Source organism: Bubalus bubalis, chromosome 19, assembly GCF_019923935.1.
Source record: "Bubalus bubalis isolate 160015118507 breed Murrah chromosome 19, NDDB_SH_1, whole genome shotgun sequence".
NCBI lineage: Eukaryota > Metazoa > Chordata > Mammalia > Artiodactyla > Bovidae > Bubalus > Bubalus bubalis.
Window position 1 is genome coordinate 14,077,385 of NC_059175.1, and position 25,490 is coordinate 14,102,874.

At 41.5% G+C, this 25,490-nt stretch overlaps 1 protein-coding gene across 1 annotated transcript in view; it reads left to right on the forward strand.

Moving 5' to 3' along the window:
* ADAMTS6 (ADAM metallopeptidase with thrombospondin type 1 motif 6) overlaps window positions 1-17,386 on the forward strand; it is a 273,198-nt gene extending 255,812 nt beyond the window's left edge. Inside the window, exon 24 of the mRNA XM_025270471.2 lies at window positions 14,226-17,386. Within this exon, the coding sequence (XP_025126256.1) occupies window positions 14,226-14,335 (110 nt within the window). The 3' untranslated portion in view covers window positions 14,336-17,386. The remainder of the gene's footprint in view (window positions 1-14,225) is intronic.
* The last annotated feature ends 8,104 nt before the right edge of the window (window positions 17,387-25,490 follow it).

Genomic DNA, 25,490 nt, shown 5'->3' on the forward strand with positions numbered 1-25,490 from the left:
TTAGCCTTCTCAGTAAAGGAAGAAACTTTTAGGAAATTATTAATCCTGCAAAGTATGACTAATCTTCAAATTGTTATTCCCTAAAGCTGTTGACTCATTTAAGACAGGATAAAATTAGAATTAAAGTAGAAATAATATAGCTGTTGTAACTTGTTTTGTGTTCTCCTTAGCTTCCCAATAGCATATATATTGAGTATATTAAAATGTCTGAAACTATCTGTTCATTCCATGAGAAGCTACTTATTGAATGCTTGCTGTGGCCAGCCTCTGCCATTTATTATGGAAATTCAAATACTCTTGTAAGTTCATAGTCTTACAGGGAAGATACTTCTTTAAAAAAAAAAAAAAAAGGCAAGATGGAATGTGTTATGTGGAGCCATTTACACAAATGCTAAGAGTGCTCACTTAAGTGGCTGATAACTTTAATGTTTGGATCAAGGCAAGCTTCATAGACTAAATGGTCTGTGACCCAGTTGTAATCTGTAGTTGGAAAAATACAGATGAAACAGTTGATTTAAGTCATAACTTGTCATCCATAGAGATATGAAATGGGCAGATAATATGGATTTCAAAAGAGAAAAGGCTCTTAACATGAAAGTAATGTGAGCGTGACCTGATACAGTTTCTGGAAATCAGATAAGGAGAGAGGACATAGCTCTTACAAAGGGGAAACTGGGAGGAAGGTCCAGTTGTGGGGGAAGGTTGACCAGGTCAAGTTCTGGTTAACGCAGGAGGTAAAAGAGGACTGCTTTTTTCTACCAGAGTCAGGTTCCCTTGTTTCTTGGAAAAGAGGGCTACTGAGAAGCTAGTTCATCTCTACTCCAAGCAAGACAGAGTAGGGCTGAGGAAGATCTCTTGGGAACTAAAAGACCATCTTTCAGTGGGATCTCTATGGGTGACATGAACCACTGATAGAATCTTGATTATTATTTCAACTACTGAAGTTTAGGAGATGGTTCTCCTCCTGGTATCTTATTTTAAAATAATAAAAACTTTCAAACATACAGCAAAGTTGAAAGAAGTTTATAATGAACATCCACCATCTAGATTCTACCATTAACATTTTACTGAACTTGCCTTATCACATAGAAATCTATCTGTCCATTTGTTAAGTGACGGTGTTTAAATAATGTGCTTTCCAGTCATCCAACCAATAAATTCATTTAATTTGTAAACATGCCTACCATGTGCCAGCCACTGAGACTACAAAAGATTCCTATTCTCAAAGGAAGCACAGTTTAGTAGGGGTGACAGCATGCAAACAAATAGTTTTCACCATATGGCCAGTACATGGACATCACCAGATGGTCAACACCGAAATCAGATTGATTATATTCTTTGCAGCCAAAGATGGAGAAGCTATATACAGTCAGCAAAAACACGACCAGGAGCTGACTGTGGCTCAGACCATGATCTCTTTATTGCCGAATTCAGACTGAAATTGAAGAAAGTAGGGAAAACCACTAGACCGTTCAGGTATGACCTAAATCAAATCCCTTATGATTATACAGTGGAAGTGAGAAATAGATTTAAGGGCCTAGATCTGATAGATAGAGTGCCTGATGAACTATGGAATGAGGTTCGTGACATTGTACAGGAGACAGGGATCAAGACCATCCCCATGGAAAAGAAATGCAAAAAAGCAAAATGGCTGTCTGGGGAGGCCTTACAAATAGCTGTGAAAAGAAGAGAAGTGAAAAGCAAAGGAGAAAAGGAAAGATATAAACATCTGAAAGCAGAGTTCCAAAGAATAGCAAGAAGAGATAAGAAAGCCTTCTTCAGCGATCAATGCACAGAAAGAGAGGAAAACAACAGATTGGGAAAGACTAGGGATCTCGTCAAGAAAATTAGAGATACCAAGGGAACATTTCATGCAAAGATGGGCTCGATAAAGGACAGAAATGGTATGGACCTAACAGAAGCAGAAGATATTAAGAAGAGATGGCAAGCATACACAGAAGAACTGTACAAAAAAGATCTTCACGACCCAGATAATCACGATGGTGTGATCACTGACCTAGAGCCAGACATCCTGGAATGTGAAGTCAAGTGGGCCTTAGAAAGCATCACTATCAACAAAGCTAGTGGAGGTGATGGAATTCCAGTTGAGCTATTGCAAATCCTGAAAGATGATGCTGTGAAAGTGCTGCACTCAGTATGCCAGCAAATTTGGAAAACTCAGCAGTGGCCACAGGACTGGAAAAGGTCAGTTTTCATTCCAATCCCAAAGAAAGGCAATGCCAAAGAACGCTCAAACTACCGCACAATTGCACTCATCTCACACACTAGTAAAGTAATGCTCAAAATTCTCCAAGCCAGGCTTCAGCAATATGTGAACCGTGAACTTCCTGATGTTCAAGCTGGTTTTAGAAAAGGCAGAGGAACCAGAGATCAAATTGCCAACATCTGCTGGATCATGGAAAAAGCAAGAGAGTTCCAGAAAAACATCTATTTCTGCTTTCTTGACTATGCCAAAGCCTTTGACTGTGTGGATCACAATAAACTGTGGACAATTCTGAAAGAGATGGGAATACCAGACCACCTGACCTGCCTCTTGAGAAATCTGTATGCAGGTCAGGAAGCAGCAGTTAGAACTGGACATGGAACAACAGACTGGTTCCAAATAGGAAAAGGAGTTCGTCAAGGCTGTATATTGTCACTCTGTTTATTTAACTTATATGCAGAATACATCATGAGAAACGCTGGACTGGAAGAAACACAAGCTGGAATCAAGATTGCTGGGAGAAATCTCAATAACCTCAGATATGCAGATGACACCACCCTTACGGCAGAAAGTGAAGAGGAACTCAAAAGCCTCTTGATGAAAGTGAAAGTGGAGAGTGAAAAAGTTGGCTTAAAGCTCAACATTCAGAAAATGAAGATCATGGCATCCGGTCCCATCACTTCATGGGAAATAGATGGGGAAACAGTGAAAACAGTGTCAGACTTTATTTTTCTGGGCTCCAAAATCACTACAGATGGTGACTGCAGCCATGAAATTAAAAGACTCTTACTCCTTGGAAGGAAAGTTATGACCAACCTAGATAGCATATTCAAAAGCAGAGACATTACTTTGCCAGCAAAGGTTCGTCTAGTCAAGTCTATGGTTTTTCCTCTCGTCATGGATGTGAGAGTTGGACTGTGAAAAATGCTGAGTGCCGAAGAATTGATGCTTTTGAACTGTGGTGTTGGAGAAGACTCTTGAGAGTCCCTTGGACTGCAAGGAGATCCAACCAGTCCGTTCTGAAGGAGATCAGCCCTGGGATTTCTTTGGAAGGAATGATGCTAAAGCTGAAACTCCAGTGCTTAGGCCACCTCATGCGAAGAGTTGACTCATTGGAAAAGACTCTGATGCTGGGAGGGATTGGGGGCAGGAGGAGAAGGGGACGACAGAGGATGAGATGGCTGGATGGCATCACTGACTGGATGGACGTGAGTCTGAGTGAACCCCGGGAGTTGGTGATGGACAGGGAGGCCTGGCGTGCTGCGATTCATGGGGTCGCAAAGAGTCGGACACGACTGAGCGACTGATCTGATCTGATAATAGGGGTAGACAGAAGCTCCCATGAGTACACAGAGGAAGAGGGTATCAGCAGAAGCACCACTGGGCAGGGCACTGAAAGGTGGAATAGTTGGCTGAGAAGATGTTGAGATGCTGGGCATTCCTAGCAGAAGATGAGTGTGTGCAGTCACAGAGCTGTGGAGTCAAACATAGTTCAGTATGGCTGCAGAGGGAGGCAGATGAGCAGGCAGTGGAGATGAGGCTGCAAAGAAAGAGACAGGGACTTGGTTTGGGGGGTTCCTGGATGCAGTGGAAGGAAGGTAAGACTCTATCAGTTCTGGGAACAAGTGAAGGAAGTTGGGGAGTGACATACTTAGGCTGGCAGGTGTATAAAGGGGCAGAGGGAAGACAGCCTTGTGTGGGAGAAGAGTTACAAAGTTGTGCTAAGAGTCCAGGCTAGAGATGATGAAGGCTTGAACTCAAGCAGATATGGTAAGGATCAAAAAGAGGGCAATGGTGACAATCTAGAAGGCTGGAATGGTGAGGAAGATGGGAGGGAGGTTCAGGAGGGATGGGACATGTGTGTACCTATGGCTGATTCTTGTTGATGTATAACAGAAGACCACAAAATTCTGTAAAGCAATTATCCTTCAATTTAAAAAAGTGGCAAAAAAAGAGGGTAATGAATTGAAGAAAAAAAAGACAAAATAGAAAGGAGAAGAAAAAGACCCTGGTGAACCACTGGACATAGGAATGAGAATATGTTGTAGAAGTATTACATATGACTCTCAAGTGTCAGATTAGGGAACTGAATACTATTAATCATGGTAAGGAATTTAGGCATCTATATGGAAATTAAGCACATTAGTCCCCTAAAGCCATAATAAAATAATGGAATTTGAATAAAGTTTTAAAAAATAAACAATGGAGAGAGATTAAAGAAATGGAGGAAGGTTAAGCCAACAAAGGATAGTAATAGAAAGAGAATCAGAAGTGGAACATCAAAAAATTAAAAGTAAATGGTGAGAGGGAGCTAGGAGGAAGAAGAAGGAAGATACAATTTGCCACGTTTAACATCTGCTTTAGCTTTTTATGCCTAAAAACCTTCGACTAAGAGTAAAGGCATTATAGGCCTGATTTTGACAGACTGCCACTGATGAGGGTAACACTACATTGCTGCTAAGAGTGAATTATAGACACACTGGGTATCACTGCATTTGAAATACTACTCAGAGTACTTTTTTTAAGTGCATCTGGCAGCTGAGACTAGCCTACTCAAGCTCACCTGAAATTCTATCCCAAATGCCATTTTATTCATCTTTATGCAGTTTCAGATTCCCTTGTAGTTTATATGGTGAGTCTTTTCAGCTTCTCAGTTGCACAAAGTACTCTGTCATCTAGTATATATTGCTGCCAGGTAATGATTCATGGTGTGGAAAGGTGAGCAGGAAAGGTGTAGTTAGTGTACATTGGTTTACCAGACCAGGCTGTCTAACGGTGCCTTTGGCGGGTCTCAGTCTCCCTTAAGTAAATGACTCTGAGCTGCCTGAGCAGCTCCAGCAATCTCCTGAGATCCATGGAACAAAACGGCTACTGAATTTGACCTTTAAGGTGTCATCTGATATATTAAAATCAGTGAAAGGAATGAATGGTGAAGGTCATTTGGACTTTGAGTTCAAGCAGGTGAGGAAGACCAGACATTTTTGTTGCCATTTTCAAGAGCTCATAATCCACCATAACATTCAGGGTCACATTCCTGCTGTCTAGTTTGGAGGGAACCCTGGATTTGTATTGGCTCAAAGCACCTCAAGTTGACTGTGGGTGGCATCCAGAGAATAAGACTGGATAAGAAGAAACCAAGAAATAAAGAGAGAAAGAAATGGCTTAGTCCATGGTAAGGTGGACTCAAAATGAAGTCTCATAGTTGATATTACCTTGCTTTACTAGTAAAAGTCAGTGGACTGTTCCCACTGCAATGAGTGCTATCAAATTCCCAAGCAAAACATGTTATTTTATCCTTTTCCAGTTTGAATATGTAAAATACTAAGGACTCAAGTATAGTTTTGGAGAAGGCAATGGCACCCCACTCCAGTACTCTTGCCTGGAAAATCCAATGGATGGAGGGGCCTGGTGGGCTGCAGTCCATGGGGTCGCTAGGAGTTGGACACAACTGAGTGACTTCACTTTCACTTTTCACTTCCATGCATTGGAGAAGGAAATGGCAACCCACTCCAGTGTTCTTGCCTGGAGAATCCCAGGGACGGGGGAGCCTGGTGGGCTGCCGTCTCTGGGGTCACACAGAGTCGGACACGACTGAAGTGACTTAGCAGCAGCAGCAAGTATAGTTTCATCAGGAAAAGTATTCTGATTTCATGTCCCCTACCCCTAACTCCATCACCATACATGTACATGCGCATAGCCTTTGCCTTTCTCTTCTCACCAGGCTCTACATCTCCATGGGCTCTTTGACAAAAGTACAGCTGGTTTTACTTTTGTAATCCAAAGGATAGACCCTTAGATGGGAATCATAGCTCTGCTTACTGTGTTCTCCCTCTGAATTTCATAAAGAACTTACAGGCACAGAGAATATGCATTCTCCAGAGAAAAATCCTGAATGGTCCAACTTGGTCATGGAAGGATATGTCATATGTATCCCAACTCCTCCATTAATAGAATTTAAGCCTGATTTAGGCAGGCTTGGCAGTGTTTTATGAAATAAATATAGGAACACTGCATTTTAGGAGTTGCTCTTATACTCCTTGGGTTAAGTCAAGCCATCAAAGTCATAATGAATCTCAATCCTTTTGCATCCTAAATTCATAAGCTTATGTTCAGTGTGACTAGTTCAAAATCATATCTTTTAGGTCAGAGTTTTGAAAGATTAATGTAAAGTACCTGGGGAAAAACTGTTGGCACATCAATGATAAGTAAATTCATGTGTTGCCTATGAAACAGGTTGTCTAATTTTATTGTTCAACTCCACCAGAACCCAGATTACCAGTGAGACCCACTCCAGCATACCTGGCATGTTACTTAAGATTCTAATAGTGGGTCTAATTCATATCATAAGGCCTAGAAGCTGGCTTTCAGCCCTTGATATATCCCCAAGTCTCTCTGAGAAGAAATAGTCCATAAATTGTCCCTCCAGAAATCTCATCTTGGGTAAAGTAAAACTTTATTTTTGGGCAAGGAGGTGAGAGGAGATGTAAAAAAAGGAGAGACTAGTTAGGTTCACAAAATATGTCCCAGAAACCACACTATAAGGACCTCTCACCCTTCTAATAGCTTCAGAAGAAAAAAGATAGAAGAGTGTCTTCTCATTCTCCTCCCCAGAGAGTGCTTAGCTGGTACATGAAGATAGTAGAATAAAAATATCAGACTCTGTCATCTTAAAATCTTTGACCTGCTAGCTCAGATTCCACTACTTTAAAAGCAGTAGATAAAATTTATCTGCATGAAGAAAACATGAGAGTAAAAACCAGACTTTCAAAGTAGATCGACTACAAAGAGATTATATTACAAAAATATTCTGCCTAAAAAAAAGGATTCCTTTCAGTAGCTTTCCAAGTATAATTGTTTATGTGCAGATTGTGTATTACTTGGGTATCAGTTCAGTTCATTCATTCAGTCGTGTCCAACTCTTTGCAACCCCATGAATCGCAGCACGCCAGGCCTCCCTGTCCATCACCAACTCCCCGGGTTCACCCAGATTCACGTCCGTCAAGTCAGTGATGCCATCCAACCATCTCATCCTCTGTCGTCCCCTTCTCCTCCTGCCCCCAATCCCTCCCAGCATCAGAGTCTTTTCCAATGAGTCAACTCTTCGCATGAGGTGGCCAAAGTACTGGAGTTTCAGCTTTAGCATCATTCCTTCCAAAGAAATCCCAGGGCTGATCGCCTTCAGAATGGACTGGTTGGATCTCCTTGCAGTCCAAGGGACTCTCAAGAGTCTTCTCCAACACCACAGTTCAAAAGCATCAATTCTTCGGCACTCAGCCTTCTTCACAGTCCAACTCTCACATCCATACATGACCACAGGAAAAACCATAGCCTTGACTAGACAAACCTTTGTTGGAAAAGTAATGTCTCTGCTTTTCAATATGCTGTCTAGGTTGGGCATAACTTTCCTTCCAAGGAGTAAGCGTCTTTTAATTTCATGGCTGCAGTCACCGTCTGCAGTGATTTTGGAGCCCAAAAAAATAAAGTCTGACATTGTTTCCACTGTTTCCCCATGTATTTCCCATGAAGTGATGGGACCAGATGCCATGATCTTCGTTTTCTGAATGTTGAGCTTTAAGCCAATTTTTTCACTCTCCACTTTCACTTTCATCAAGAGGCTTTGTAGTTCCTCTTCACTTTAGAGAAACCAATTTTTAGATATTTTAGATATTAGCTAGAAATCAATGCTAACTGAGGATCATTCAGAAATCCAGTCCAAACATATCTGTCATTGTTTATTTAAAAATATTTACCCCTTCTCTTGGATGGCAGAGCAGATCTCCTAATAATGATGTCCCCAAAGATTGACTTATCAGGGTTATCAGCCAAGAATAAGTATTGACAGGCAGAAACTCTTTTGCATTAAGATGAAAAGAATGCTGCCAAAATAGAGTGGTTCTGGAATCAGACAAACCTGAGTTCTGGTCCCACTTCTTAGACCAACCAGCTTTGTGACACAGAATGAGTTTCATATGTAGCCTTTTTGAGCCTCAGATTTTCCATCTGTGTAAAGCTGACATTTTATTTACTTAAAATGATTGTTGTTGTTTAGTCGCTAAGTCATTTCTGACCCTTTTGCAACTCCACGGACTGTAGTCCACCAAGCTCCTCTGTACATGGGATTTGCCAGGCAAGAATACTGGAGTGGATTACCATTTCTTTCTCCAGGGGATCTTCCCGACCCAGGGACTGAATCCACATCTCCTGCATTGGCAGGTGGATTTTTTACCTCTGACCCATCACGGATGCCCACTTAAAATTATTAAATATATATAAATATGTAAAACTGCCTAAGTCAATACCTGGCATAAAGGAAGCACTTGATAAATTATTTTTAATGTTATCATTACTAGATTAATCTCTCATAGACTTAAAAGACAAAGAATGAAAGACTGGTCATTGGTTGATCTTCTTTGATGAGCAGGTTTTCACCTCTCTGAAGACCAATTCTTCCAGTGTAAGTAGTCCCTAGGCATCACTACGAAAAAGCTAGTGGAGGTGATGGGATTCCAGCTGAGATATGTCAAATGCTAAAAGATGATGCTGTGAAAGTTCTGCACTCAATATGCCAGCAAATTTGGAAAACTCAGCAATGGCCACAGGACTGGAAAAGATCAGTTTTCATTCCAATCCTAAAGCAAGGCAATGCCAAAGAATATTCAAACTACCACACAATTACATTCATCTTGTCCACTAGCAAAGTAATGCTCAAAATTCTCCAAGCAAGACTTCAATAGTATGTGAAGTGAGAACTTCCAGATGTTCAAGTTGGATTTAGAAAAAGCAGAGGAACCAGAAATCAAATTGCCAACATCTGTTGGATCACAGAAAAAGCAAGAAAATTCCAGAAAAAACATCTGCTTTATTGACTACACCAAAGCCTTTGACTGTGTGGATCACAATAAACTGTGGAAAATGCTTCAAGAGATGGGAATACCAGACCACCTTACCTGCCTCCTTAGAAATCTGTATGCAGGTCAAGAAGCAACAGTTAGAACCAGACATGAAACAACAGATTGGTTCCAAATTGAGAAAGGAGTATGTCAAAGCTGTATATTGTTACCCTGCTTATTTAACTTATATGAAGAGTACATCATGCAAAAATGCCAGGCTGGATGAAGCACAAGCTGGAATCAAGATTGCCGGGAGAAATAGCAATAACCTCAGATATGCAGATGACACCACCCTTATGGCAGAAAGTGAAGAGGAACTAAAGAGCCTCTTGATGAAAGTGAAAGAGGAAAGTGAAGAAGCTGGCTTAAAATTCAACATTCAAAAAACGAAGATCATCACATCTCATCCCATCACTTCATGGCAAATAGATGGGGAAACAGTGCAAACAGTGACAGACTTATTTTCTTGGGCTCCAAAATCACTGTAGATGGTGACTGCACCTATAAAATTAAAAGATGCTTGCTCCTGGAAGAAAAGCTACAACAAGCCTCAGTCCAGTTCAGTTCAGTCACTCAGTCATGTCCGACTCTTTGCGACCCCATGAATTGCAGCACCCCAGGCCTCCCTGTCCATCACCAACTCCCGGAGTTCACTCAAACTCACGTCCATTGAGTTGGTGATACAAAAAGCGTAGACATTACTTTGCTGACAAAAGTCCGTCTAGTCAAAGCCATGGTTTTTCCAGTAGTCATGTATGGATGTGAGAGTTGGACCATAAAGAAAGCTGAGTGCCGAAGAATTGATGCTTTTGAACTGTGGTGTTGGAGAAGCGTCTTGAGAGTCCCTTGGACTGCAAGGAGCTCCAACCAGTCAATCTTAAAGGAAATCAGTCCTAAATATTCATTGGAAGGACTGATGCTGAAGCTGAAGCTCCAATACTTAGGCCACCTGATGTGAAGAACTGACTCATTGGAAAAGACCCTGATACTAGGAAAGTTTGAAGGCAGGAGGAGAAGGGGATGATAGAGGATGAGATGGTTGGATGGCATCACTGACTCGATGGACATGAGTTTGAGCAAGCTCTGAGAGTTGGTGATGGACAGGGGAGCATGGTGTACTGCAGTACATGGAGTCACAAAGAGTTGGACACAACTGATCGAGTGAACTGAACTGAACTAAAGCAATCTCTAGCAGGTAAAACCATAACATAGCAATAAAATCTCCCTCAGGGCCCCTTCTTCATGGGAGCTCCCTGCACTCCATCAATATTGAGTGTCCTTCCATAGCCCAGGAATCACCATTTAATATCTCATCAAGGCCCATTATCTGCTTGGCAGTCTTCAACCCTGGTACTTACCCCAGATCTCTCCTCACCTCATCATAATTTACCTGCTCTCTCTTAAAATCTTATTGTTAATTTACTTATGTATGCCAGTGAAGAGCCTATATATTTTTCACAGGAATCCCAGAGAAACAATACAGGATGGTTGTTCTCAAATGTGTTATTGGTAGCAGTAATGAGAGCTGATAAACTGAGTGCTCACTCTTGTGCCAAGTCACACATGTGCTATATGTTACCTCATACGAGCTTCACAACATCCTATGAGCTTCATTTCACAGATGAAGAAACTGAGGTTTAGAGAGATGAAGTCACTTGGCCAAGGACAAACAAATACTGGGAAGAGGCAGTGCCAGAATTCACCCCTGGATCTGCCACTCTCACCAGTGATACTCTCAGATCCTGGAACGTCCCTGCCTCCCTAAGCTTGATCCTACCCCTAGGACCCAAATGAATTCCTGCTTTCAATCAAGTTACTTGGAATCAAGTTATTGAGAACTAACTTAGAAGAGGCGTTGGGAAGTTCAGAGGGAGACACCCTGGCAGTGGGCCTTCAGGCTGCCCCTAGACTAGACACCGCTCCGGCCGAAGGGCCATGCTGGGACCTTTGTGTGTGAAAGAGGCTTCTCATTTCTAGCCCCTACCTAAGGAGCTGAATCCTGAATATTTTATTTGTAATGACCTGAATGGGTGGCTGGAGGGGTGCTTGGAGGAATAAACAATTTATGAATATTTTGTTTTATTCATTATCTACTATTGAATCAAATTCTAAAGTCTGAATCTAAAAGAAAAATCTGTAAATTTTCTTGTATTTTGCTCATCTCAGAATTTTCCTGGTTCAGAAACTCTTCAACAATGGAGTAATGAACCTCCCAATAATGTTACACCTCAGGAAATATTATTCTTTGTCTTCAAACTGACTTGTGTCTGTAGGACAGCATTTTCTAAGTAGTAATCTAAGTATTGCATCCTTGTTGAGAAATTCAGAGCACAACGTACTTGTCATCAGGTGGTAAAAGGTAATGATAACTAACAGTAGTAATAGTAATTCAGTATTTTGCACTTACTGAGAGCCAATAACCATTCTATGCACTGTGCTAGGCAGAATCATTGGATATACATGCTACATGTGGGAGTGGAAACAGTCATCTTTCCTATTCACAAGTGAGGGTGCTTAACCTCTTGAAGGCACAGAGAGGTTAGGAAATTTGTTCTGAGTCATAAAGTTTGTAAATAGAAAGCTGGTCTTAAATCCAAGTAGTCTGACTACTAATTTTATTTCCTTGTACTGTAAAAGAGCCAGTCCTCCTCTATCCATTTATAAACTAAATCATTTTTATATTTTGGCAAAGAAGATGAAAGCCAAAGTTTATTTGGAACTTAAAGCAGTCCCACCAAAACCCTGTTATAATGTGTGAGAGTGATGGTCTCCATTGGAAGGCTGCCCCATTAGGATGGTGTTTTGAAATTAAAGATGAGTGATATTGTATCAGCTTTCCTCATCCTTTCAGTTCAGTTCAGTTGCTCTTTGCGACTCTGTGCAACCCCATGGACTGCAGCACGCCAGTCCTCCCTGTCCATCCCCAACTCTTGGAGTTTACTCAAACTCATGTCCATTGAGTCGGTGATGCCATCCAATCTTCTCATCGTCGGTCGTCCCCTTCTCCTACCGCCTTCAATCTTTCCCAGCATCAGGATCTTTTCAAATGAGTCAGCTCTTTGCATCAGGTAGCCAATGTATTGGATTTTCAGCTTCAGCGTCAGTCCTTCCAATGAATATTCAGGATTGATTTCCTTTAGGATGGACTGGTTGGATCTCCTTGCGGTCCAAGGGACTCCCAAGAAGCTTCTCTAACACCATAGTTCAAAAGCATCAATTCTTCGGCACTCAGCTTTCTTTATAGTCCAACTCTCACATTCATACATGACTACTGGAAAAACCATAGCCTTGACTAGATGGACCTTTGTTGGCAAAGTAATGTCTCTGCTTTTTAATATGCTGTCTAGGTTGCCTCATCCTTTATGCTTAGCTTTTCTCATCATTTTAATAACTTCAGTATCTGGATAATATATTCCTCTAGGTTACACTGATACAACCTTTTTTGTACAACACAAAACAAAAATATTCTTTTTTATGAAAAATATACAACACAAAAATATCCTTAAACTTTTTGGTTACTTTTCACTGATCATGACAGAGAAGAAGAAAAATAACAAGTGGCCTCCAAATTAAAATATATGGAGATACTTTCACCTCAAATTCAAACTTGATTCACCAAATATCTAATTTTTTTAGTGCAAAGTTTAAAGCAATTTTTAATGTCTCTCCTACCTTTTTTCAGCGAAAACTTAAATTCATTGAGAATCTTAGTATAGAAATTTTCTATTCAAATTTCTAACAGTTATTCTCTTTGAAAATCAAAACTCAAGGGAGTTCTATGGTGGCAGAGCTTATGCTTTCAGAAGATTAAAGGTTACAGTTTAAAATGTTAAGTCTTTCACTGAAAAAGCCTTGAAAGTGAGATCAATAAAATTGTTACCTTTTTAATAATAATGACTAGAAATTTTTCCATTTCTTTGCATTTAATTTTCCATGTTTATCATATGACTTATGTACCATGCATATGATCTCTTGAACCTTAGTGGATTTATGAAGCCAAAGAAAAAAACAGGCAAATAAAGAAACAACAACTCGGTTCTGTTACACTGAACATTTCTCAGTGTTCTGCCTGATTCTAATTACCTTAATTTACCCAGGATGCTTCAGTGTAACCACCTGGAAAAATGAGGGTAGAACTTTGATTCTGGGAGGCATATGGAAATTTAATTACTAGATTTACAAAGTATTTTAAAACCCCCAGATAAAATTGACCAGAAGACTGGAGAAGAATATCCTCATTAGCAGTAGTGGGGTTATATGGAATGGTGGGGGTTTCTGAGACTCAAAGCCTTGTCTATTTTTCTACACTGGCCCCCCAGCCCCATCTTCTACAACCAGCCTCAAGGGGAAGTGGAGAAAGAATCATTTATTCACCTCTGGCTGGAAGAACTGCAGATTTCAACTGTGGCAGTTCTAGCACTGAGGAGAAAACACACATAGGAAAAAAGAAGGCCATGTCTCACTTCCAAATTAAAAAAAGACATTTCTACATGTTTCCATAACCCACAGACTGCTGCCATTTGAGGCCAACCCCCTCCAAGTTTTCCTCTTTGTCTAGTGTAGTTGCTAAATCTAGGCCACTGTCAGCAGTCCTTTTCATTCACCCAGGCCCATCCCCACACCCCACAGATGCAGAGATTCTCTGGAGACATGTGTACTCTGGTATCAAACAATGCAACTCATGTTTGATTTTGGATAACCTTGCACTGCTGAATAAAATAACCCTTGAGAAAGAAGCAATAAAAGCTCTGTAAGAAAAGTGACTCATGTTTCCAAGCTGTCTAAAGTGATCACTTATCCCAACAAATGGTAATTCTTTCAAGACACAGTGGGCATGCACCATACTTATAAAAGTCTGGGAGAAAAGCCTTGCAAATAATTTTTTTTTAAATTCGTGTTAAAATGTATCAAAAGAATATTTCTGGTAGGGTGTACCAGACAGGGTATGCTTGAAAACAAAAACCACATGGATGTGAAAGCCAAGGTGCATTGGCCCAGGGAGGCAGCGGGGTGGGGTGGGGGTGGGGTCTCTGCAGAACATCCAAGCTCATTGTTTATGTACTTGTTTATGTGCCTCTAATTGTTTTCCCTTTTCTCCCCCCACTGGTTAGAGTGCAAAGATGTGAACAAAGTGGCTTATTGCCCACTGGTGCTGAAGTTCAAGTTCTGTAGTCGAGCATACTTCAGACAGATGTGTTGTAAGACCTGCCAAGGACACTGACCCACGGAAAGCCAGAGAGAGCGCCTTGTCATTTCATCGTGGAAATGTATCCATCACAGAGAGCCACCCAGAGGAAGAGGATTGATGTCCTTGCAAATGCATTACCCTGTGGAAAACGTAACCACTGGTCAGCCCTAGCTGACAGGATTTCAATATTATTTTAACTTCTGTGAAGTGGGATTTATTGATCCAAAGTGCTGGACACGGTAGTAGGAGGGAATGCCAGATTGGAGAGATCCAAACAACGCAGGGAGACTTGCTTACTGTGGAACCTTTGTGTTCTTTCGAGTAAATCCAATAGCCTGTTTACCTCCTTGGACCATTAAGATAATTTTTATTATGGACTTAGCAATGACACTGAATCCATTTGTGTTTAAAACTGTTTAAAATGTAGCTGTTTTGACTTGGTCAACTATGGAAGTAAAGAAGATTCAGAAATCTTAAGTCATAGCTTAAAAATATTTACTATACTTTATCTCACTACAACAGCACCACAATTTAAATTCTAAAATGGGCTTTGAACTGTAATTTAAGGCGGAATTATAAATCAGAAGTAATGAAAGTTTGTATTATTTTTCTTCATTCCACTTAATTTCCTTAGGAATAATCCCCCTGTTCTGAACACTGCTGTGAGCCATATATAAACTATATTAAACTGAACAACAATGAAGGACTTAGTTTAAAGCAGTGCATCAGTTACTGCAGCTGTGCAAGTCTATAAATTCACTGCTTAAAGACTGTGGCCAACTTGCCATTGTGCAAGTGAAGCTGAGATTTCCATTAAAACTTTAAGAGAAAAACATTTCAATTTCATGCAGAAGCAGACCTGGGGTATGGTAGAGACTGAAGTACCAGGCCTTTTGCTGCCAGCACACAGGCTGCCTCAGTTCTTATTTGAGTCACCCCAACTCACTCATGTTTACATCCTCTCCAGCCACAGAACGGCTTCTGCCCTGTTGGATCGTTGCGTATGCATGCTGAGCTTGCTGAGATGATACCATGCAAAAGACAGACTGGCTCGGTGACAACCAGGCAGACCCTTTTGCTGACAATTACGATGAGTTCCAGATGTCCCTTCTTTGATATGGCAGAAGGGCATTTATTTATATGAGAGCAAGTGTGTGTGTGTATGTGTGTGTGTGTGTGCAGGCGCTTTTGAGTGTGTGGGTAGATGAGTGTGCTTGCACATAGATGCGCTATTTCTGTGAGTTCTAAGGTAGGCAAGGGACAATAACCAAAGAAGAAAAACTCATGAAGACTAGAGATCATAAAGCATCATTTAAATAGTCACCTAACCAAGGATTTTGTATTTTTTATGGATACTCTGAATGGCAATTAAATGTGAAATCCAATTTCTTGGGTAGCTCAAATTCTAGAATCAAATCTACCTAAATTAAATTGACTAGCTCACATTTTCCCTGTCCACAAGTTTCACATCATGCTCATCAAAAAGATTTGACAGTGAGATTTTTTAAGAAGAGAAACAAAAAGAGGGTACTTGCTTTATGAATACGTTGTACTTGAACACTTGCAGCAGGATCTTGATGAATGTGTTTTGTGTCCAAAATACGACTGCACCATGCGACACCAACACCTCAAACTCAAACCAAATGGCTACTTTGCAAGATACTACTTGCGGTTAAAGAGTGTGTTTGACTTAAATCATCACTGTCCTCTGAAACAACCTGTCGGGTGTATCACATACACCATGATCTAAGAGTGGCTGATTAGGTTTTTCAGAAAGGAAGAGAAACTCATATTCTTCAAAAACCAAACTAGATGTCAGGTTTGCTGTGGACAGTCAGCCTGGGATGTTTGTTGCTCTGCATGCTCGGTCATGGTCATCTGTGTCTCCTCGCCTGCTTTCTCTCTCAACACCGCAGCTCACATCCCTGAGTTTCCAGAGAGAGCTATTGACAGTGGGTGAGAGTGGCCAGTGTGTCTATCTCTGCTGCCTTGAAGACAGCCCAAGTGCCACCTCAGCCATTCAGTGAAGGGCAGGCAGCCCACAAGCACTGACTTCCTTTGGTCCCTTGCAAAGAGCAGTTAACTCGGTGCTAACGTGCCTGGTGAAATAAACTAAACCAACAAAGGATAGGTGGTTTCTGTGGCACCTTTTAGACATAGGTTTGCTGTCAGGATCTGCTTTTTTCCAACATAAATACCAGCTTATGTTTTTATTTCAAGAAGATTTCTTACATTACTGACTAGAGGCTCCTTTCCCCCTCACCCAGGAACTAACATTGTGAGGGCCGTAACCCTGGGCCCCGGCAGCACCCAAACTGGTGCTAGAAAGGAGGGTAGCCATGTTCCTCTGGGGGTTGTGCAGCGGCAAGGCCAGGGGGCAGAGAGCACCTGGAAACAGCATCAGATTACTTTCTGGAAAGATCCAAACACAGAATATATACAATAGGACTAAACTTTAAATCGGCCTCAAATTTATACCTGACTGAGAAAGTCTTATTCCATATCACATCACAACATTGCTGCTGCTCTCTCATCCATCACGTGGCTGCATGATGCCCTATTCCTAAATATTAACAATAGGATTGTCTGTGGAGGCTGAGCCACCCTGGCAGGCCCTCCAAAAGGAGTGAGCTATGTAGGCTACTCAGAGAAGCCTAAGGAAACTGGTACCCCATGACTGAGAGAAGTATCTGCCACTGCAGAGACCCGCCAAAAAAGGCAAGGTAAGCGTAGCCAACTGACTCCCTAAACAGTCCATTTCATTAGGAATTTTATTATATGAGTGAATGTCACATAGGTATCCTTAATAATACAGAATGAAATTACCTTTGTATTATTGTGATTAGTTGTTGCTTATTTTATATTCAGTATTAATGTGGTACACTGTTACTTTTTTTTTTGCTTTGTAAATTATATTCTAATTTATTGCCATGTTTCCTAACACTTGTTCTACATTCAGTCTCCTGCTTGTAATGAAAATGAAAAAGTCATTGTAACACTTGATGGAGTGAAATTCCACACCAGGCACAGATTTTTTTAACATAGATAATTTAGTAAAAATAAAAATTCAGCTTGTAAGAATGATTCAGATGGAAGTTGTCTATTCCCTGAAAAGATGGTGTTAAACTCACAGTAGAACTCTCTCCCTTGCAATACCATACTGCAGTGAAAGTGAAATGGAAGTGTTAGTCACGTCTGACTCTTTGCAACCTTATGGACTGTAGCCTGCCAGGCTCCTCTGTCCATTTGATTCTCTAGGCGAGAATACTGGAGTGGGTAGCCATTCCCTTCTCCAGGGGATTTTCCCAACCCAGGAATCAAAGCCAGGTCTCCTGAACTGCAGACAGATTCTTTACCGTCTGTCACCAAGGAAGCCCCTACATCGTCTAAATTTTCCAGGAAGTGTCTGGACTGAGATAACTTGTTGCATTCTTTTTTCTTTTTTTGGCCACACCGTGAAGAATGCAGGATCTTAGTTCCCTGACCAAGGATCAAACCCGCACCCCCAACAGTGGAAGCGCAGAGTCTCAACTGCTGGACTGCCAGGGAAGTCCCACTTGTTGCCTTCTTATTACCCTCCTCAGAGATTACATCTACTTGTATGTCAGTAACATCTAAATGCAAGGCATCAGTTATTTCTGGTGGGGCTGTATCCCCAGATGCCACCAGCCAGCTGTTCTAAGGCCAGAAGGGAAGTCAGACTGGCCACTGCCACGTAACTTCAGTCACATGGCCCACAACTCTTTTGCCCTCTCCTTTTTGCCTTCCATGTAAGCTCTTTAGTATAGACACAAGGTATTTCATTGTAGAAAGGGTGCTGAACAAAGAATTCATTCATTGAAGGGTTTTTCTATTCATATTCGACTAGAAACAAAGAACAAGATGAGCATACTTTGCCACCTTCAGACATTTCCTCTTAGGCTGAGCCGCTTTGCTGAACTGAGGGACCCAATCATATGGAAAGGCAACAGTTCATATGAAGCTTAGCAGCTAATAAGTTATCCCTCCTGCATGCTTAGCTGTTTCAGTACTTTCATAATGACAACTTCATCAATTACGTTAAAAAATGTGCATTGTCCAAAACATGTTTGTGCTTTAATCCACTCACTCCCATATCCCTCCCCCACACATTCAATTGTATACATTAGAAGGAATCAAGTAAGGTGATTAGATAGTCCTGGGGGGTGCTTTCTCAAGGTCATCTTAAGAGCCAAAAACGGTGAAGTATTATGAATGCTCAGTTAATAAGAAGACCCTGGCACCAACTATTTCAGCCTCCCACTGCATTTGCAAAGGGTAGTTCTGCTGCTATGGGTCAGGGAGGGGGAACACCAACCAAGAAATAAGTCCTGCTTTAGCTTTGATCCCTCAGATTCAAATCTGTCTTTTCATCTACAGTTGTTTTCAAGCTTCTGTGTAAATGTTTCTCTCCCAGTGAAATACCTGTCACTATCTTGCCTAGGGCACTGACCCCAAGGACAGTCCGACTTTCTAAGATTTTGCCACTGCTGGAGGAGCAGTAGGACCCTTCAACCTTATGCTCCAAGAGGCCAGGTGACATGTTTTTCAAGTAAATTAGGAAGAAAGTTGGGTATTGACCTTGGTAACGAAAATACGTGAATTTGTGTGGCAAGGGTAAGATTCATTACTTTTAAAAGAAGGGATAAGAAATGTAATTCAGGGGGGAAAAAAGTCATAGCCCAGAAGGACTGGAAAATTCTAAATAAGTGGTCACAGAAAAGAGATCACTCACTGAATAAAAGAAAGTGACAGATTATTTTTGCAATTCTGTCTCATTCATATCATCAAAATGTGTGGACTAAACTGACACATGGTTTTTAAAAAAGCAGCGCTTCACAATGGTTTTGTGCCTTAGACTCCAAAACCTCAGGCTGGAACGTAAAAGGAAAATGGTCTTTTCTCCCGTTTCTTTCTCAGAAGGTTATTTCTAGCCTCGTTCATCCCTCATTTCATCCGCAGATGATATCGGAGGCCGGAAATGGAACAGTGGTTTGAGGGCTGGCTCTGCTCTGTGGAGCAAACCAAGGTTATGCCCATATTGTCTCTTGGACAGTGGCTTTCCTTAGCACGCTGAAAGCCTTGAACTCTATAGGTGCTTCTTAAATTTTTGGCTTGAATACCTTACCTTACAAAGAGGTTTCACATAAAAAGGGGCAAGGCCTCCTAGAACTCAGAGTGCTTCTTCAGATCAATGGCTCAAAAAGTTGGTGGCATCCACCAGCCCAAGACTGATGTAATTCTTGGGAGGCCTGCTCTGTGGCCCTGGCAAGGGCAGTTGTGGATAGCAGGCTACTGCATGGGCTCACAGAGCAGCAATTATAAGATGACGCTCCTGAAATCCCAAGCAAATATGGCCACAGGAAATTCGATTCCAGGCCAGGTGTGCCCACTATGTCTGGAGATTGGCATTAGCCATGGGCATTCATTTATATCAGTATTTGCTGAGGCCCTATTGTGACCAGCTTCTGTGCTAGGCACTTAGCATATGCTGTCCCGTGGAATGTTCTCTTAACAAACCTGTGAGGACAATACTGTCGATCCCCATTTACAGATGCTAAAACTGAGGCTCAGAGAGGTTGAATAAGTTATGAATAGTCACAGGCCAGTGAGGAAATGTCACTTCTTTGGCATATAGAAGGGAGCTGCCTGGCCCACCTCTGGGACAAGGAAGCTGGGAAGGAAGCTCCTCTACCAAAGAGAAAACGACCTGGCCAGAGGCGATGAGGTCCTACTTCCTGGGAAGCAGTGGGCCCAAGGCCATGGGAGGGGCCTGAGGGGTCACCGAAGGGTAAACTTGGGGCTCCTGTCTGGTAGGTGGTGGTGTTCACTCTGAAAATTCCTATGTCTGGTGAAAATTACAGGTGGGGACCAGAAGTGGTTTCTGAGCATGTGGTTAGAGTTCGTGGGAAGAGGAGGAGAAGGAAGGTCAAAGACACTGGAGGATGTGGCAGCAGCCAAGCAACACGAAGGCTGTCACCGCTCCTGAAACGTCCTGTTTGGAACCACGGAGCCTATCCCTGCCTGACAGCCCCCCACGCCATTTCCAGACGTGCCAGATGGCCTTGCTGACCTGCAACCACTCAGTTGGAGCAGAATGAGTCCCGTGTTGGCTTTGGGGTAAGTTCTGAAGAAGGAAGGTGGGATTCTCTGTGTTTCAGTCAGAGCAGGACCATAGGGACTAGAAAGCCCAGGCCATGGGGCTGCTGCCAGAAAGCACATTCTTTGACCTTCTGTGGTGGGTCCACAGAGTGGAACCAGGTGTTCTTTCAGCCCATGCCAGAATGCATTGGCTGTCCGACTGGCCACCTGCCTCCACCCCACCGACAGGGCTTTTGGCTGGCCCTCTACCAAACAGCTGTGCTGGGAGCCACAGGTGGCCGCCCACGCTTGTGCCCAGGCCAGCAGCTGCATTGCCTGACTCAGCCTGGCAAGATGGACCTCATGCGCCTCTGCCCTCCACCCCAGCTCCTCCCCAAACCAGGTCACTCAACAGGCTGCAGAGAAGGAAAACCAAGGTGTACATGCACTAAGGAATTGCTTTTGTGTTCCAAAGGCAAGCAAAAAGCATGCTGTTCTCTTCCCCTTCTTTCAGTATCATCAACTTTGGTATTTTATTTTTAACCATTCAAATCCAATATAAATGAATCAACATTTAGTTCCTGTTTGTTGCTTATGTTGTTGTTAGAATAAAAAAACCTCCTGATGCTTTGTATCTATACAAATATAAAGGCAAAGGAGGATGACGTCCAAGTTAAAAGAGATAATGTGTACTTATTATCTAGATAGTAGTAAGAATGGCTTGATATTTTTAAAAAAACACTCCCAGAAGTGATAAAATGTGAGTTTGAATTAAAATGGGTAGGGGAAAAACAGTTCTCACAGCTGACCTAAATGCAATAAAGACAAATTTAAGAGCTTTAAACTTTGAAACAGAGAAAAAGTAAAGTTGAGAAATTAAATACATTTTATTTTGAGATTTAAAAGGGGAAGTGTATGTTGAAATTATGAAACAAGATAATAACCTGGAGCGGACAAATTTAGCTTTCAGGATTTTCTGAATGTAGGCTGGGTCAGGAAGATGTTATTATTTACTGTGCCAGGAGCCAAGTCCCCTCCAGTGTGGGAAGCTCCTGCTGAAGGGAAGAAGGAGAGGCCCCACTGTTTCATTTTTTCCCATATTTAATCTCAACTGAAGAAACTACATGTACCAGCTATCTCCTATGGCTGGCTTTTAAAATCAATACTTTAGAACTTAACTCTCCAAATGAGTGCTGTTCCCTTCCATGTAATCACTGGAGATCACTCTGTACTCATCCTAAGAGCAAAATCATCACTCAAAGCTGTCTTAAAATTGCTTGTTTAGACTATCTCCCCGAGTAAGATGGATTTGATTTTCACAAAATTTCAAAACCAGATCTGATGAGTAATTTGCATATAATCATTTTGGCTACAAATATCTTCTGTCTTACAAATTGACCCCAGGTGATACCACAAAAACAACTCCAAATACGCTTTGAGCAAGTGACTTTTTTGAAGGATTTCACTCATTTGGATGCAAAAGTGCTGGTGTTTTGTCTAAAAATTATTGGCATTACTTTATAATCCAATTTAAGACTGATATAATACATGCTTTTGCTAAATATCCCTATTTCTACTTCTAAAATTAGCTGAAACCTGGACCACCTAACCTGATGTGTTATCTGTTAGCGAGAAGAAAGATCTCTGGCCTCTTAGAACTGAGGCAACTCTTAAATACAGGAAGCAGAACCACTTCTCAGACCCTGGAGGTTAGCACACAGCTGTCCTTTCAGGATTCCCTTCCAGAGGGCTAATTAACCAAGGTCTATCAGCACCGCTAGCAAAGCTGCCGCCAGTGCGCAAGACTTGGTGCTCTGCTTCCTCACCATTGGGAAATGCCACAAGTTTACACAACTGTCTGTGTGTTGCATTCCTGCAGCCCAAGTCATTTCCCATTTTCTTAAATGATAATTCCAAAATGAGCCTGTCCTCTGAAGTGAATTGGCTGCATGTGGGGCTGACAAGCCAGCACTGAGTGTCTTCTCCCTTAGTCTGCCTCTGTCCTAGAGTTTTCAAGGAAGTTGTTAATGATGTGTAAACAGATACTCAAACATATGGGGTCAACTGCTACTGTAAGGAATTCCAAGTGGTCTTTTGAAGAAGATAGTTACTCCTTTATTTATTTAACTTTGAAGTGTGAATTTTTACCAGGAGTTTTTTTTTTTTTTTCATATAAAACAGATACCCATGTAAATATCAAGACACAAACCAAAAAAATTTTTTCCCAAGATTTTTGCTGTAACATGCCTTAAAATTCACAATTTTTGTATCTTCCTTCCCATCCTCCCCCACCCCCACCAAAGTCTAGAAAATTCCATGGACAGAGGAGCCTGGTGGGCTATAGTCCATGGGGTCGCAAAGAGTCGAACATGACTGAGCACACAACGCTCCACTCCCCACCCCCAAAGAGCCAGATCATTTTAAATTCATACCCTGTCTTTCCAAACAGCTTCAAAAAGTCTTCTTGGGTGGCCAGGAATTCTTGTTCCTCAAAATTAGTGATGACAGCTATGGTCAGGGACACTTTTGGAGCCCACTGTCACTCCAAATCAGAAAGAAAACTTCACTTAAGCCTGTTTACAGTCTCCCCTCCCCCCCACCACCACCAACAGTCTAACAAATGGAGCTTTTTCATCCACTTCATAGTAATTAAGTTGCTGATAATTACCTAGGAGAAAAGCTCTGATAAGACAGATGGGATCCCTTCCAGAAGTGTATGAAGAAAATAATAAGTGATAGTGTATTTATTTAATGTAATATGTTTTATAAGAATAAGGGGTGCTGAGAAATTAGAACTGTTTCCCACACTGTTGAAGATATTTGATTTTTTTTTTATTTTTTTGCTTTAGGCAAGAAAGTATCAACTTTATTTTGTTTTAATTTATTTTGGAAATTTTCATGCATATGCAAAGAGCAGAGAAACTTGTTTAACTACTCAGCCTTCTTCACCCAAGTTCTGGCAGTTATCAACACATGACCAGCCTTTTTTCCATCTACACTCCTCTACTGTGGATTATTTAAGCAAAATTATTTCATCATTAAATATTTTTGATTGTGGCCCTAAAAGATAAAGACTTTGAAAAGAGACCACACTACTATTTTATAAACACTTATATTTTCATTGTGAAATTGCATTTGCTCTTTTTAAAACTGTTGTCCTCAAACTTAAGAAAGTAAAAAAATTGTATATGCCACTTAATGAGCACCTACTGTATGCTCTATATCCGGTCAGGTCATATTAGAAGGGGCTTCCTGTCCATTATCTTATCATAATAATTATTGATTTTATCAAAGAGGAAACTGAGGCTGAGAGAGGTTGAGAGACTCATCCGCTGGCACGTTGTGCCCAGCAGGATTTATGAGAAAACAATTCTACTGCCAGTGCCTATCCTTTCTTTGTTGCAAATCACATTTAGGAAGAGGAACATCCAACATCCCTCTCTGCTTGTTGATCCCAGAAGAGTGGTCGAAAAACAAGTAACTCATGGAGAAAAACAATTCCCTTCCTCTGGCCCTTCCGGACTATGGGTGCTTCCAGCCTGCGTTTTGTAAGACAGTGTTGCCTTCCTGTAACTGTCTTGCTGCAAATGATTTCAGCCATATTTTTCTTTAAAATCAGCGAGTCAATAGCTCCCCTAGTTAATGAAACTTCTCTCAAATTCCAACTCCACTGCAAAATTTCTGACTGTAACCATACATAATTAACTGTAGCAAGTTCAACTGTGTCATTAAAAGTTATCTGTAGGGAAGTGTTGTGATGTTTGCAAATAGCTTTCAAAGAATTGATTTTTTTAAATGGGGCAGGTGTAGAGAGAGAACAACAAACAAATATAGCAAATGTTAATAATTGGTAAATATAGGTGATGGGTAAATAGGAAGAATGTTCATCCCCACAGAATGTGTGTGCATGTATTGCATGTGTATACATGTATATGTGTGTTCACATGCATGTGTGTGTGTGTGTGTGTGTGTGTTTAGAGAGAGGAAGAAGGAATGAGCAATGGCTTATTGATATCTCAGTCAAAAAAAAGAAAGCTTAGTGAATTAGTCTTTCCTATCCTTTTTCATCTTTCTAAGCAGGAAACCAAGTGAAAAGCAGGACTTGGAATCACAAGTCTTTCATGTAAGGAGTAGCCAGAGAGGACAGCAACTGGGCTAAAACCCAATTCTGAGTCTTTGTCCAAAAATGAGTTTTTCTCAAGTTGGAGCAGTGGTTCCCAGACTTTCAGATTTCATGGACCAGTAAAATTTCAAACTACTTTGAAGACAGATGTCGAGTGGCTAACTTTTTGCTCTGCCAAGCAAAGACATTTTTCTAAAATCTATCCTTTCTAAGAGAGAGTACATTTGAACACTAAAAACATGAGTACGTTTCTCTTTAGTGGAAGTTAACTATCTTATTCTTATTTTTCCATTTAACCTCCTTTTCAACTAAGAAGGCTTTTAACTGCATGTATACAACACTAATAACTGGATTTCTCTGGTGGCTCAAACAGTAAAGAATCTGCCTGCAATATAGGAAACCTGGGTTCAATCCTTGGATTGGGAAGATCCCCTGGAGTAGGAAATGACAACCCACTCCTGTATTCTTGCCTGGAGAATCCCCATGGATGGAGGAGCCTGGTGGACTGCAGTCCATGGGGTCACAAAGAGTCAGACACAATTGAGCGAGACTAAACACAACACACGAACAACACTAAGGGCTTCCCTGGTGGCTCAGTTGGTAAAGAATCTGCCTGCAATGCAGGAGACTTGGGTTTGATCCCTGGGTCAGGAAGATCCCCTGGAGAAGGAAATGACAACCCACTCTAGTATTCTTGCCTGGGAAATCGTATGGAGAGAGGAGCCTAGCAATCCATGGGGTCTCAAGAGTCTGGCACGACTTAGTGACTCAACCACCCCTACCACTTACAACTCTAAACAAGTGACTGGAACACTAAGGGCAGTGCAGTTCCAGTTCCAGATGGAAGTCCATTGTTCCACAGGGTCCTGGAGGAACCCTGGAGCTCCCTCTGCCTGTCTCCACATGCCTGTGGCTTCCCTCATGTGCAAGATGGCCATGGCAGTTCCAGGGGTGCATGCAGAAGAG